The sequence below is a fragment of the Perna viridis genome, chromosome 13 (assembly GCF_037379345.1).
Source record: "Perna viridis isolate PV_CMFRI_1.1 ecotype Kerala chromosome 13, ASM3737934v1, whole genome shotgun sequence".
Lineage (NCBI taxonomy): Eukaryota > Metazoa > Mollusca > Bivalvia > Mytilida > Mytilidae > Perna > Perna viridis.
In genome coordinates this window covers 35,501,299-35,517,771 of record NC_142457.1, presented here as the reverse complement: position 1 = coordinate 35,517,771, position 16,473 = coordinate 35,501,299, and the positions used below count along the sequence as shown (strand labels likewise).

The window sequence follows — 16,473 nt, the reverse complement described above, 5'->3', positions numbered from 1 at the left end:
AAAAAAATATAAAAAAAACATACAAAATAGTTATATAAGGCACTAGAAACAATAAAGAAAATTGAAAATAGGTAAAAAGTTGCCATAAAGTAAAACGTTAATAGCAGAACCCCACCCGATCCCAGATTTCAGAAAACTTGCATCCTTAATTCTCACTTAATAATAAATAAACCCGTAGATTGCAATACATGTTACATGTAATATGCCCACCCTTCACTTGTCAAATATTACAGTCATCACTTATCAGAGTCTCAGCCAATAGTATTCGTACAGTCCCCCGTGCTACAAAACACAAAGTCTGGGAATAATCTTAACTGTATGGGAAGCCATTGAATAATAAAACTTTGCATTATGGAAATCACGGAAATCAAGAATAATCTAAAACTTAAGTATCTTTCAGTTTTGTGGTGCACAGGCAATGATATCTACACATTCTTTGATTTGTTTTTGAGTTAAAAATAGAAACATAAAACCCAAATGTTTTCCATTTCCAAGTAAACTTAACCCCTTCCCTCTATTCCTGCCGTCGTTAAAATAGAACCTGCCTCCCAGTGATATTAAAAATCACCCCCACCGCCCCCACCGCCCCCACCACCTCCTCCACCCCCGCCTCCGTCGAACCACCCTCCGCCCCATCCTGAGCTGCTGCTCGATCCTCCAGTACCATTACAATTTTTGCCTCGACAACAACAGCAGTACCCACATGTCAGGAGGAAAGCAACGCCTCCCAAAGATCCGAATATTATGCCAACAATCATCCCTGTGTAGTCTTTGCACTTGCCATCCTTGAATACTCTCCTGCAAAAAAGGTAGAAACAGTATACATTTGTACGTGTACGTACATCATGAAATTTTCTGTGGATTTCGTCACCACTCTCTATGCAGTATGAAACATATCATGTTTGAAACTGTTTTAAAATAACACAGCTGTTATCTGGAGACTGAGGCGAAACCCGGTATGGAAATTATATTGTTTTTTTTTTTTTTTAAATATTTTACATTCAAACGGGAAGCAATCCACACTTTAACGGTGTTCAAGCTAAAGTGGCCATAAAAAAAACTAGATTATGTAGGGTAGCAGTGAATAGATATATATTTTGTTTGCCTTACTTGTACTCTCCAATTATATATTTTATGCCCGCCCCGTACTGATTTGACTTCAGATATTTGTCTCTAGCTTCTTCGTATATCTCCTGTATACATTCAGAAGTCAGTACCTCATTCGCTATACTCCCGGGCGATGTGTAGACCTGTAGAATAAGACAAAGCAAGATGTTCTAACGTCGTAACTTCATAACCACACACTCATAAACTTTCTAACCACACACTCACAGGTGATTGTATGCCATACAGTAAACTATATACACAATGTCATACATTTGTACCTACATGTATACATGTATATTCGCAGGGTTTTATGGAAAAATGATAAATCAGCAGAAACCATATTTAAACTCATGTTATTAACACTTACTTACATTTACGAAGGTCCCAATCCGAGAAGTGTATGTACATATACATAATTTTGTGAAATCAGACAGTTGGTGAATTTCGGTGAAAAAAAAGCAAAAGTCTTTCTATGAAATTTGATTCAAAATGTCTTCGGAAATAATTTTTTTATGTATTAGTAGTTCTAGGTATAAATTGTTTGAAATTCACTGCAATTTAATCATTAAAGGGAGATAACACATGTCTTACTCTTATTCTATTGAAACTTTGAACTCGTTTTTCTGCATCCTGTGATACTTCTAACTTCAATAAAGACGAAAAAAAAAACCCCGTAAATTCGTCAGTTCGATAGACTATGAACTAAGTGCCCACAGTGTCAAACAGTTTGTGTTTTTTTTTCTGAGCATGATTCATTATTTTTCTGATCATGATTCATTATTTTTCTGAGCATGATTTATTATTATTCTGAGCATGATTCATTATTTTTCTGAGCAGAATTCATTTTTTTTTTCTGAGCATGATTCCTTATTTTTCAATTTTGCCTGATTCTTACAGATTCCAGCACTTTAGTTTACAAACACCAGGTCGGTACATGTACATGTAGGGGCAAATCCAGGATTGTTGATGGGGAGATTACATATAATTTGGTCTAACATGTACTAGTTTTCCAATCGTTTATATACTACATGTACATTAGAATAATACATGGAAAAACTACACCCATTTTAATCGGAAGTGCACATGCGTGCTTTGTGAAATATGTCTCACCCTGTACACTTCACTTATAAATATAGCGGATTGATACGTTGTTTTAGGATGTTGTAATTAAGTCAGCGGAGTTGATTGCTCTGTCATACAATTTACCAAAACACATTCCTTTGAAAATCTAAAAAACGCTGTGCCCAACGGCCATTTCGCATTTCCAGGATGTTATAAATCCTAAGTTATTTAGCGGAGTGATACATTGTATAAAAGTAAGTGATTGGGTTTTTGGAAGATTTCAATAACGTATACCTGTCTATCTTCCTTTGATAAAAATATCACAACTTCATTATAACAATATAGTCCGTAATCCCATCTATATCTTAACGTCCTGGCAAAATACCTGGCGTTCGACCTCTTGGTCCTAAAAACAAATAAACATAAAAATAAATCCCAAAATCAAGATACATCGTTAAATATCCTAGTAATAAAAATACATAAACAACAAAGTTTACCTTAGTGCCGTGAAACAATATGTAGTGTTATATGTATTGGAACCAGGATACATGAACATAAAAAAATATATACCTCAGTGTACTAACAAGTACTATGATCTTTAAAAAAGAGAACCAACGCATTTTCTCCCTTTGATTATTCAAAATCTGATTAGATTTTATTTGGAGAACTGCGTGACCACTGCGTTTCGTTTTTTTCAGTTTAGCTATTTCCAATTATTCAATATACATGTATAAAAGATTATTCATATTGCAATATATAAACGTAATTGAGAATATTCCGGACACCAATGCCTTAATAAAGCCTTGAACCTAACGGTTGCTATCACGTTTGTCCAATGAAATGCATGGTTGTAATCTTCATCGGTTACGTTATCATGGGTGTCACGTGATGTCGAAGCGAACTCAAAAACCGACCGCGTCTGATTAAACAGAGGGTGCATTTATTCCAAAGAAAGCAAACAGAAAATGAACAGGGAACGAGTAGATGGTACGAGAACACAATTAATTCCCCTTGGTTTTCGTTGTATACGAATATAGTTCCAACTTTGGTAGTAGGTACCTTCCACATTTTTTCATATTTTTACTGGAAACTTATTTGCTGAAGTTTTGCCTCTAATTGGTAGAAAATAAGTTAAAATTACATGGGATTTTTTTTCATTAATCAATTCTGACTAAAAGTTGTGATTTGGTTCAGTGGAAGAAGGTTAAAATTTAGGACTTTTAACTCAGTTCATTTGTCATGTTTACCCCATCTCCGAATTATATGTATTAATTTCAGAAAATGATGGTAAAATTTTCTACAATTTATATAAAAAATCCTGTTTGTACATATCTTTAGGCCAGAGAAGTTTTATTCAGTTTGCGCCGGTGGAATTTTTTTAATCTGCTCAAATGTGTATATTGAAATGCACTTGAAAATTAATTGCGGTCTCGTGCCAGATGTATGTTTAAGTAGGTTCGCTGCTCATGTTCAGCCATTTTTTTTTTAGATTTTCGGACTGAGTCTCCTCTGTTTCATCTATTTCACAGGATAAATATGTTTTGCCTTGTAACCTTACTTTTCTTTTCATAATTTCATGAAACACACCTTAATTAGGGAAAAAGTACGGGAGAATTTTCCCACAAATTTTCCATAGTGTATGTCAACTGAAGTTGACCTATCAATATCTTAAAAAATGTATTAACACTTTGATGGGTATTTCTTTGTGCTTAAGGGGTTCCCTGACCACTCTTACGAATATTGCTCAGAGAGTAAAAGTACGGTATTCAATGATACAGGCAATGTCTGCTCCATAAAAGGTGTCACTGTAAATGGCAAATAGTTGTAGGCACGTGCATTTGTAGTACCTAATCAGCATGTAGAGAACGTTAACGTTTTTTTTTTATTTAAAACAAGATTATCATAAAACTATATTAGTTATTATCATTAAAATATATATCACCATTGTGTTTTTGTAACCGCATATACATTGGTCCATCCAGGCAAATTTTTCGTGTTTTAATATTGGACTATATTGTTTGTCTTTGGAATTGAGTTTGGGACAAAAGCAAAAGGGACGATATCCATAGCAACGTGATGTTCGATGATTTTTAGACGTTAAAGAAATCGTTAAAGTTTTTAAAATAATTATTTGGGACTCTTATTGTTATTTTTTACATTCTTTCCGTGACATATCACTTCCGGACGATGAAATTATAAACCCCGCTAACTTGCACGTGCATGTTACCGTCTTCACCGAAGCTTTAATTCAGCTATACTACCGCTACAAGTACCGGTAGTTTAATAAAATGGTACTAAAATATATTTTAACTTATATATACCCGGATGTAATCTCCATTTTGTTGACAATGGCGACCGCTAAGATGTAGTCGTCTGTATTCCCCTTACAAATAGTTTCATGCGCTGGAACACTCTCTATCATTTTATCTATCTCCCCGGCTGCAAGAATACTAATTATATTAATGAAAGACAAACAAACAGTGCAAAAATATATCAAATAGACCCTTGTGTGGTAAGTTGGTAGGCATGCTCAATATACACTTCTGCGAGGTAGCGCTTCGGTGGAACAAAATAATTTTCCTCGCAGAAGTGTTTATAGAGGATGCTCATCGACTTACCCCATCGTTAACACAAAGGGTCTATATGACCCTCCCCCCGCCGTCCACGCCCTCTTCGTACATTTTACCATCGGGCCAACTGGTTTACAAGAAAACACCATGTGTAGTTGCATCAGAAACAATTCAACATGTAGTTCAAGAGTCTCGTATGTTTATATACTGTGTCTCAAAGGTCTTTAAACTATTAACAAATAATTACCAACTTTATAGAAATTTACATGTACATGTAAGAGAGTCTTAATCCCGACGTCATACAGGTACACCTGGTCCATGCTCCCAGTTTTTTATGGAGTCCGGGTTGCTCATTTACATTTGTTTCTACTTTCGTGTTATTGTGGTTATTTCATGTTCTTTGCTCTGTATGTTTATTTTCTTTGTCTGGTCGTTATCCATGATTTCTATTCTTTTTCATTACTAATCCTGGTTGAATTTCCCCTAAATTTCGCTTTTATAAACGTCACCGTAGAGTTGTGCTCAATCGTGCAACATTTCATAAACCTGAACACTAGTCCTAGCTACATCCGAATTGAATTATTCATTACTACCTTAACTTCTTTATGAATACAACAAACGTTTAAAACATTCACTAAAAAGTGTGCGTTTACTATACAGTATATATATTTAGAGGGATAGCAGGCTATCGAATTTTGAGAATTTAAGGTCAATGACCCCTGAATGTGACCTTATATAAGACATGACTCCGAACGTTATATGTTACAGTACAATCATGTGTACAAGTTATGAATAAATCTTTATTCATTTGTATTATTTATATTATACATGTATATAATTTACAATGTACATGTATCTTCGTGACTCTTCTTACAACGGATATACAGGTACATACTAGCCATACTAAGAACGGAGGGGCCAGGTTTAAGCCCCGGTATCTGTACTGTTGTTTTCGGTAAAAAGCGGCGCATGCATTAAAAGCACATCAATTTGACCAATATTTCCTTTTCGTGACAAAAATATACATGTACAGGTAATCCTTCATTCTTCGCCATAGGAAATTGTTAGTTGCAGTGTATTTATGGACTTATATTGTATTAGTTTTTACCTTAATCCGGGAGGGGTAGACATTTAAACAGTGTATCTGAATTTTGTTTACCCCCCCCCCCCTCATATTTATGGTGGAACTTTGTTGATATCCCATTCCATTCATAAGAATATAAATAATAAAGCTTAAAAAATTATAAAATTCTTCAAATATTAACAATTTACCACCTCCTTCTACAAAATAAAAGAAAAAAAAAACTGCTTCCCCTTTTTTCACCATAAAAAAAAATACCCGACCCCCTTACACATTTAGAAGGCTTACCTTCCTGGCTACTAAGAACTTGACACGGATCACACACATATGAAGCATCGCAGCCCCGACCACACAGTCCACTTTCCTTCCGGGGGTCGGGGAAGACATCGACGTCCCATTCGTCATGACACACGGGATCCGGGCATTGTTGTCCGTAGACAGAAAACGTCAACGTTAATAAGTAAACAACTAATAAACCATTTACCACATTCATTACATCTATAAATACATTTAGCTCCCTGAGATTCTGTTGATACTAGCTGGAGGTAGTTATTCGAGTGTAAAATGGTTTCCCCGTCAGTGGGTTCACACACTCATAAGTAGTTACTTCTGCCTGAGGTTATTAAGTCGTTAATACCAACATATATTTATCTTATGTAAAAATGTATAGTATACAAACAATAGACACACAGGCAGTCCTAATCATTCATGCGAAGGTAAACATCATTAACGATCCGAGAAAGCGTACATTTCTGTTAATCATTTGATCCGGTTAGCGGTAGGATTCATTTGAAGATAGAGTTCAATCAAGTTCAAAAAGCAACATAGCCAGAATCTTTCATGACTATGTGCTTATAACGTAATGTGTATATACATGTATTATGTTCATGTACAATACACATGTGCGATCAAGCATGCATTTATAAGTAAAAGAAAACTTTGCCATACTAGGTGTTATTTATATATTGTGAGGATCAGCAGGTTTATACCTTTATACATAATTTTAAAATACCATCAAAAACTCTTACTAGCCTCACAGTCAACCCGGGAAAAGGGATAGCTTTCTTTTAAGAATTCGATGCACCCACCGAACTAAAATCTAAAAGATTGTACAACGACACCGATAAAAATGTTATAAAAGAACATAAACGAGGAAAATTTTCAGTCAATGACCTTCTCAGAGCTAGGCGTAATCCTGTGACGTATTGAAATTATATTGTGGAAAATATAATATTGAAATCCAAATTTGAGATGATCTTGAACTTTATAAAAATTTCAACTAGAAAGAGAAAATAAACTAAAATAAGCACGGAAGTACTTAATGTTTTTTTTTATTATTATTTATTTATTCCGTATGGATATAAGACATGGAGTTGTTTTATCCAAAACCCTTCCTGCTTCAACCTCTGTGGATCGCTACAGATCGTATATATTCCGTTCCACGATTAGGATTTGCACTTTAATTGTTGAAATCCTCGAGGTCGTGGTAGCTGAAATGTTTACTTATTGGAAGTGTGTTTTTTTTGTAAGGTCACTCCTTCGTGCATTTAAACGTTTGTGAAAAGGTTGTTTGGATTCGCCAACATAGTTGAGGTCACAAACGGGACAGCGAAGTAAATAAATCACATTTGCACTCTTGCTGTACACATTACAGAATATTTTGTAACGTTTCCCCGTGATTATGCTAGTATATGTTGATGATTGGTGCATCTGTTTGCAGCATTTACGCTTTTTGTCACCACAGGATCGACTTGCACCTAGAATTTAGCTGGGCTTAGATATTTTTGCACGTACTAACAGATTACGCAAACTGTGGCTGTGAGCTACTCCTACAACCTAAGACGTTGTAATTCCGTTCCTCCATAACCCAACCTCTTACTTCCGATCGCCATATTGCATAACGCTCGTTCTTCCATTCTTTGAAATCGGCATGATTATAGTTTTTTTCCATTTTCCATTTAAAACGTTTTATACAGTTTCTTTACCATAACACGGGAGAAGGTGACTAAAATGAAGGAAAACAAATGACCTATATGTACCTGAAGAGAAAATCCAGCAATCCTAGAAATCCTTTGTAAAAGCAGTTAAAATGACCTTCATATTTGTTTTTTTAGCTTTTTGAGTGTGTAATTCCGGTTGATAAAATTACGGATTTTAAAATTTGCGAAACGAACGTATCAAATTACCAATGAATTGCCTTTAGCAACTTTAAGTTCGTTTTGTCAAAAATATATTGTATTCCGTAAAATAAGTGATATAGTTCAAAATGGCTGGTCATTATAACAACTGTCTTCATTACAAATGTTTTCTAGGTATTGAACAAATATTTATGATTTTTATCGCTTGATTTCCGGTAGATTAAACTTCTTTTATGTAAAATAAAGATTTACAATATTTTAAAACACATGTTTAGCTAATTTATATTTGCGGTGGCTTTCAGCATGTCAGAGGTTAGGATGGCACCAAATCCGAAAATAGCTTGCTAGACAACCTCTATACTCAGCGTCACATAAATAACATACTGTTAAAATTTGAATAAAAATATTTTCTACCACTTTATTGACACCTACCGTCGTTTAAATTGTCTTAAATGACTTGCTCATTCGTTTAGCCATAGTTAATAGTTTCCTTTTGCCATTGATCTCTAAGTGTAGGTCAAGATATGAGGCTGACTTCACAGTCTGTAGTATCCTTTATGTCAAGTTCTTTAGGGGTAGATGCGATGTAGCAAATCACTGAAACTAGGATTGTTTAACGATAGTACATCATCTATATAGCGGAAACTGAGATTAAAGGATCTGACGAAACGATGTCCCTTCTATCGGATCAGATCAGCTATAAGGTCAGCCTCAAAAAAATAAATGAATAGGTCAAGAAGTAGAGGAGAAACAATTGTTCCCATTGGAATGAAAGTTGGCGATTTTGATATTAGTGGATTTCCAATTCCAGCTACCAAACTAAAAACATATTAAGGAGGTAGACACAGTGTAAGGGACACAACTCTTAAAAATCATTGGAACGTTTGTTTGCAGCATCTTACATCTATCTTATGTAAGCATCCAATTAACTTGTATTGATTTTATTCTGCTGTAAACAAAAGCTTAAGAGGCTTTTGGTGAAATTGAATATGATACAAACATATCACTGATTTCAAGAGTTATGTCCCTTATACTAGGTTTATGTAAAATGTCTATTTTTTGTCACGTTTATCTATTTTGTTTGTTGTTCGTGTATGTGTAATTACATGTTTGCTTATCTATATTTTCTGTGAATGTTTTCAGTACTTTGTATGATATATCATTTTCATGTTTATTAACATTTAGTTTCATTCATTAACTGATTACGTGCGTCGGTTGAGGATCATTATTAGTGCAGTTTATCGCCATTCCCGCGTTTTATCATTTCACATGGACTGTTACATGTAGAAATGGATTGCGGTGGTGAGTCAACGAAAGACGGATTAAATGATTGTCAATGATTTCAAAATACAATAAAACCTTTCTCAACAGAATCTTAAATGATCCAAAACCTGTCTAAACCTGACATTGTTTGAAATCATTTTATATTAATTTAATTCAGTTTACACATTTTAAAACCAACACCCATTTCAACCGAACTAATTTCAAAAGTCTGAAAAGGTTTCAATTAAGGAGGCAGACCTAGGGTAAGGGACACAACTCTTAAAAATCACTGGCACGTTTGTATTCAGCATTTAACATCAATCTTATATAAGCATCAAATTAACTTGGATTCATTTTATTCTGCTTCAAATGAAAGCTTGAGAGGCTTTGGTGAAATTGAATATGATACAAACATTTCAATAATTTTATATGATTATGTCCCTTACCCTAGGTCTACCTCCTTAAGTCAGGGTACTCTGTAATTGTTCTTATATTTCACATATTTTGTGCAATGTTAAGATATTCCTTTTAAATATATTCAAAATATCTATTCACATTTCCTATTATTTTCACTTTGCAGACGACATTAGTTTTAAAATACACCGACTAGCTCATGCCTCAAATATGTCCTTATTTTTAAACATTACTTTCTTTGTTGTGTTTGTCCCTGGATTGCGTTCTTTTAATAACTGCTTTAACCTTGGTTCCCTTGATTACGCTTTGAAATTGAAATACAAGGAACAGTCCCTGTAGAATTAGGACACTGTCTGTGGTAGAGGCGATTCATGGTTAAGGCTTTGAAAATGGGCGATGGCTGAAAGGGGTGAGATAGGATAGGTAAACGGATGTCCATGTTTTTGCTCTTTCATTGGACAATCGAATCAATGAGGTTCTTGTGCACTTATATTAAATTGGTTTGTCTGATGTTTATGTCATACAATAAGTACAATAGATAGGTAAAGCATTCAGATAGAAACATCAAAGGAAAATGGACGAATTGCCGTTAAACAATCCTATTTACATCAACATTCTTTGTAAAAGCCTACAAATAGGAAAAAAGTAAATACCGTATCGCGGGCTATTTTGGCGCGTGTAAACATATTTTGAAAAAGACATATACGAAAAATTTGAGAGTTTCTTATTTATGCTTAGGGCTTGTACAAAGTACTTAATCCCAGAGTTAAAAAATCGTGAAATGCTAAAATACGCCGAAATTTGCTTCCCGCCAAAAGTACCCGCTACATGGTACTTGATACTGTAGCACAATAATCACATAAGACAAGTGGTCTTCATTCGCAGATAAATTGTACATTGAATGAAATATATGGTGTTAAATAGGAGACATTTTAACATCATTATTTAAACTTGGGAAAATAGTATTACTATTGAACGAAAATGCATGTGTATTGCACGTTACAACCAGATGAGTTTGGAAATAGAGAAATTAAAGTAAGATATATTGAGGATTGATACCTTATCCGAAGGGTCTACAAATTGGAAAGAATTAAATTCGATATTAAATCTGATACATGTATATTACTCCTTTTAAAGTGTATTTGACTTAAGATTTATTTTATTTTATTGTCAAATGAACCTAAAATACCAGATATGGTTCAGTTGGGCTAATGATTCAAATTTCAAAAAATACCAATATTTTAGTCTTCATTTTAGATCACGTTAATGACGTCATAGAATTTTCGCACGTGAAAATGCGTGGTAAAAGTGCACGTATAGCCCATGGCGATATACTTCGCGGTCATAAGTGTTCTTTTCTCGACCGTCGCCTCATGAGAGGTGTTTATGTACGACACATTGACACTATTTAGACTGGTTTTCGTTTAATTTCACAGGAAAACTTTTCTTGTTACGAGTTAAATTTTTTTCGAAGATATTCGGGTTATTAATATGCACAAAAAATATCTTGTTTCTTGGAATTTGTTATAGTTGTAAAAAAAAAAGAAAAAAAAAAAAAAGAGAAAAACATTTTGAAATCCTATTCAGCTTAAAGTACTTGTACAGTGCACTGATATAGCAAAACTACAAAAGTTTTATTCCTATCATCGCATCGTTATATATGGTACAAACCCCTGGGCAGAGTTTATCTGATGATGTGTTGCTTTTAATACTGTAGTATTAATATGCGCTATTCCGCGATGGACAGACAGGCGCAAAAATAGTACCCACGGAATTAAATTTTAACTCTGTATAACGCTGATCATTTCTCGACAGCGCGAAAAATGATACCCGCGAATATATTCACTTGACAGAATCCATAAAACCTCGAAACCTCGAAAATAATCCGTTTACAGTAAATGTGTAAAATCCGTGATTTAATACAGAAAAATCATTTTGATTCAAGAAAAAAAGTTTCAACTGGATAACATGATGTATTAGTTCTAGTTGGTTTAATTCTTCGTTTGTAAAAAAAAAAAATCAGTAAACTTCATATTTCAGTCGATCTCACTAAATTAAAGCATATCGAGGTGACAAAAATGATGATAAATGTACATGCAAACTAATGATACAAAAATACAAATAATCAAACAGCCCAATGCAATCAAAACAAAGCTAACTCTAAATATTTCGTTTATTTACTTTACTCAGTTTTCATATTTCATGTGTTTATGTTCTGTTGTATAGTGTGTCGCCCAGATTATCAAGTGCAAATTTGTTCGATTGTTTCTCCCGAAACCATTTCAAACTTGTCGGTATTTATTTGCTATGTTTTCTGATTGATATGCTTGCAAACATTTCATTAAATTATGTCAGATTTATAGTTCTAAAAAATAAATTGGCATTGGGATATTATTATATGACATAAATATCTACCCGAAAAATGAGGCATTATTAAAAAATTAGTTTACGAATGATACGTAAGATCGAGTTTGAAGAAAACTTTTTTTAATTCAAAAAATACAAACAGCAGTATTATAACGTATGCAGAAGCAAACAGAAATTGATATCAGCTCTATTATTTTCTGAGGCGTAGACCCCCTTTTTGTGGGGGTGGTGGTGTTGATTTGTTAATTGAAGGCATGAGAAATATTTTAGCAGAAGCAGTATTTCTATTTGACATTCTACGTGAGTACCGGGACATTTTGATGAATGATCATATGTCTTCTTTAGTTGGCTAAGTAAAACTTTATTCAAAAATTAGAAATAAGCATTAAATTCCCTTTAAACATCCTAGCCCCCTTTTCCGCTAAAAATGGTACAATGCTTATAGTTAGTTTAAGATAAGATATACAGATTCCTTTGCAAGGACATATATTGTACAAGCACTTGTTGTACTAAAACCCTATATTGAACGAGCCAATATAGATATTCAGTGCAATTTGAACGATTACAAAATTGTCGAGTTGACTATTTATTTTATTACAAAATTATATATTTAGTTCCATGATGTACCTATTGGAGGTTCGGCTAGCCATACAAATTGGTTTAACAGCCTTTTCACTGGAAAATATCTGTACTATGTAAGGAACATTGTTGCTTATTTCATTTTTCTGGTTTATCCTTGATTCTTGACTTTTTTTATTATTTGATATCTTCCTTGCCGATTTATGACTTTTAGTTCGGTAAATTTGTTAATACTTTTATTCAGGTAACTCATAAAAGTCGCAAGTAAATCTTGTTTTTCTACTTTTCTTCTATTTTGCTCTCTTTTGTGTTGTCATTTTGTTCGACTGTTCTTTTCTTCAATTGAAATATTTTTCTTCTGTATTTTGTAATGAACACGGAGAAAATTAAGTCTACGAACTATTAAACTAAAACATATAATGACGAGAAACTTTCTGGATAGATTAAGTGTACATTCCATTTATGCAATTCGGCAAAATCTGATGGACAATTTGAAGGGTCATGCGGTCTTCTTTTTTTCAAATGTAAGTGTAATTTAAACCAAGAGAGACTATATCCCCGCATCATTTTCAACATGGAGTGACCCCTGTTTTAACGGGTAAACCTTGTAAACACTGGACTTACAGACTTAAAGATAACGTGCTACTTCATCTCCATTCAACTATTTGTAACAGGCTCGGTTAATAAAGATAACGTGCTACTTCATCTTCATTCAACTATTTGTAACAGGCTCGGTAATAAAGATAACCATTCAGGTTCTTGTTTTTATTCAGCATACATATATAACATAGTTCTGAAACAATAAATATGACGAAATTAAATTTAAAGACAATCATTAAGGTGATTCACATAGTATTCGATTACTTGATCACAATTACAATGAGTAATCAATCACAATAAGTAATATAATAAAGAACCCAATACACACCACAATAGAATGTTCTTAAGTTCAAAAGGTCACATGTACTTTTAACTTAACAAACAGTTATCAAAAATATGCAAAACTACTTGTAATCTAACATTCACTATAGTTCAATATTTGATTAATGTGTGTATATATATATATATATATATATATATATATATATATATAATTTTGGTAAAAATGATAAAAGACAAATGAAACATCTTCCTTTAAAATAATACAATAATCAATATTGTAGCAATAAAAACAAATGACGTCAGAATTCGAATACACATTCAAGGAAAGTTATCTTGGATATTTCCCGAAGAGTTAAAGAAAATAAATATACAAATAGCTAGCGATTATCATTTGTGGAATGAGCTATATTATGCTCGAGTGAACCAGACAATCAGTTTAGTTAAAACATCTCGGCATATCTGAAACGAATACACAATAGGTCAATACTTGTTCCCGTGAAATCTGAAACCAATACACAATAGGTCAATACTTGTTCCCGCGAAATCAATAATCAACTATACAAGTATTATAATCAATATCTGTGTCGATTCGACGATATGTTATGATTCACATCGGTTACTCAAGCAAATACACTATGTAAAATGAAATAGATTTATTGTGCAACTACCTTGTACATTATTTGCACCGCACATATGCACATTTCGTACTTCACAATTACAGAATCAAAAGGATCAGAAAACACCTGAATGTATTATAAAAACGTAGCGATAATATGTAAATATGAAATGATCTTACATGTAACACTCATACTCCGCTCTTGTTAACATTCGAGGATCGTGCAAATAGAAATCTGCGTAGAAAGAAATAAAATGTCCCTTATTCCGTTAATCATACAATTAGAGTGTTAAAAAATGTGAAAATAACTTGCAGGGTCATTATGTCTGTAATGGGTTTTAACTGTTCATCAATTCATGAAAATAAAAACTGGCAAGAATTGTAGAATACAACTTGTATCAATCACATCGACCCCGAGCACCAAAGATCAGTAATTACGTGTACTTTTCAAAATAGTCTATTTCAAATAAGGCTTTACTAATGCTTTATTTTATTAATTTACCAAATACAACAATATAAGAATTTTACAATACAAAGTAAATACACATATAACATAATATATGGGTAAAATTCGACACTACTACATATTTGAGGCTGACCTCTTAAAATTTTATAGCTATGTGTCTCTGGTGTAAGTCGAGGTAGGGGGCATGACCTAACCCAGTGAGAGTATACTCATCTCCGCTCTACTGATACACTGTTATCTGTTCACCTTTAATTCTCGATTTTATAGTAACTGTCCACTTTAAAAAAAAATGCCTTGATTTCATTGATACATGTTTTTGTCTTTGGTGTTAATCATTGATTCGGGAAATTGTGTGTGTTTTTCATAGGTCCGTCCCTATGAATCCGACCCTGTCAAAGACTGATTTATAAATAGTATCATGATAACTGTACGATTCGGACTGATAATGAGATTAATGATTTATATTTAATTTGTATCACTAAGTACACACTGTCAAATAAGAAACGTCTTTATAAGGAAACGTTTCCAGACATGTTCAATCATTATAGCAGAATATCTTTGTTGAAAGACAGTAAGCTAGCACAATGTTATGAATCTCAATGTCAAGCTCAGACCAATGAGGAACGTTTTCCAAAATATCATTGATATCGATCGGATAGAATTTGCTCAACAGCAATTTGAAAAAAAGGCTGAAATCGCAATTATTTGTCATATATTCATGACGTCGCCAAGTATTTGACGCTGATAACGTCGTTTTGTTGAGGCTTTGTGGCAACGTCAGCAACGTTCAAAATTTGAAATTGGCACCGAAAGGGTTAAATTCTATTCATTTGTGATATATATTTTAGGATATGTAGATACGTTTTGAGGTTGACATAGATTTAGTTTATTGTATTGTACTTATGATGTTAAGCTAAAGACACGGCATAATCATTATATTATTATGAAAGGATTATTTAGGTTCGTTTCGACAAGGTAAGTTAGTTGTTACTATTGGTTTTAACGCCATTTCTCGCACATGCCCCTTAGGATGAATTTATAAATTTTATAGTTTTGATCGCGAGGATTACCGAGCTATTCAAACTATAAAATTTATTTCCCGAGATGTGAGAAATTTTATAATCAACAAGCTTTGAGTGAAGATTCTGCTTCTCTAATGCCCTAAAAACGTCAAAAATACCCAAAAATGAAATGTGCGCGAAACGTTATGATTCCGATTGGTAGAAGACATGTTGACGTCACACAAACGCAAACATTCCAAACAAAAGAAACCAGACGATTTCAAAGGTTTTTTTCACTTCAAATCTTCCCGTGTCCCTTCATTATTTTTATTTAAGGTAAGAAAACACCAAAATTATCTCATTTAACTCAAATATAACTACAATGGCAATCGAGGCGATTCAAGGTGGAGTCCAAGACAATCGATTTCTAAGCCAATCGATCCCTGAGAACAAAAAAGCCAATACTGACGTGAACACCGGTCAAGCGGTAAGAAAAATGAAGCAAAATTAGAGAATGATGCTTTTTCTTGCCATAAGTATACAGAACCAAGTCGATAAGATAACCATAAACGCTCCCTTCGGGAGCTTGTTAGAATAATCGAGGTTAGGTAAAATACCCTGTTCGAGGTAATGGACAACACAATCATGTGATCTAGTAATATGAACAGGGCATATAAAAGCAAGTGATTAGCATTGACATTTTTCACTCCTACGTAGATGTACTTACAAGACAGTTTGAGTTGGGAAACGCTCCTAAGCCCGTGTGGGGTCTGGGAGTAGGCCTGAGCGTCTACACAGCAGTCCAGCCGCTAGTAGGACATACTCTTACAGAGTTCTTCGGTCTGGTATCCAGAAGGCTGGGCTCCGGCCGCCACCAACACTAGTTGGTTCCCCTAACCCACTAACATCGACCTTGAGAGACCTGTA

General features: G+C 33.8%; 1 protein-coding gene across 1 annotated transcript; it reads right to left on the bottom strand.

Annotated features, from left to right (window-relative positions):
• Positions 1 to 557: 557 nt before the first annotated feature.
• Positions 558 to 6,725, bottom strand: LOC148600625 (uncharacterized). Its single transcript, XM_088558247.1, has 6 exons — positions 6,109 to 6,725; positions 4,491 to 4,608; positions 2,464 to 2,575; positions 1,699 to 1,752; positions 1,111 to 1,250; positions 558 to 798 (listed from the first exon to the last, which is right to left on the bottom strand). Exons 1-6 carry the CDS (start codon positions 6,311 to 6,313, stop codon positions 558 to 560), a joined length of 870 nt encoding a protein of 289 aa, XP_088414373.1. The 5' UTR covers positions 6,314 to 6,725.
• Between the last annotated feature and the right edge of the window lie 9,748 nt (positions 6,726 to 16,473).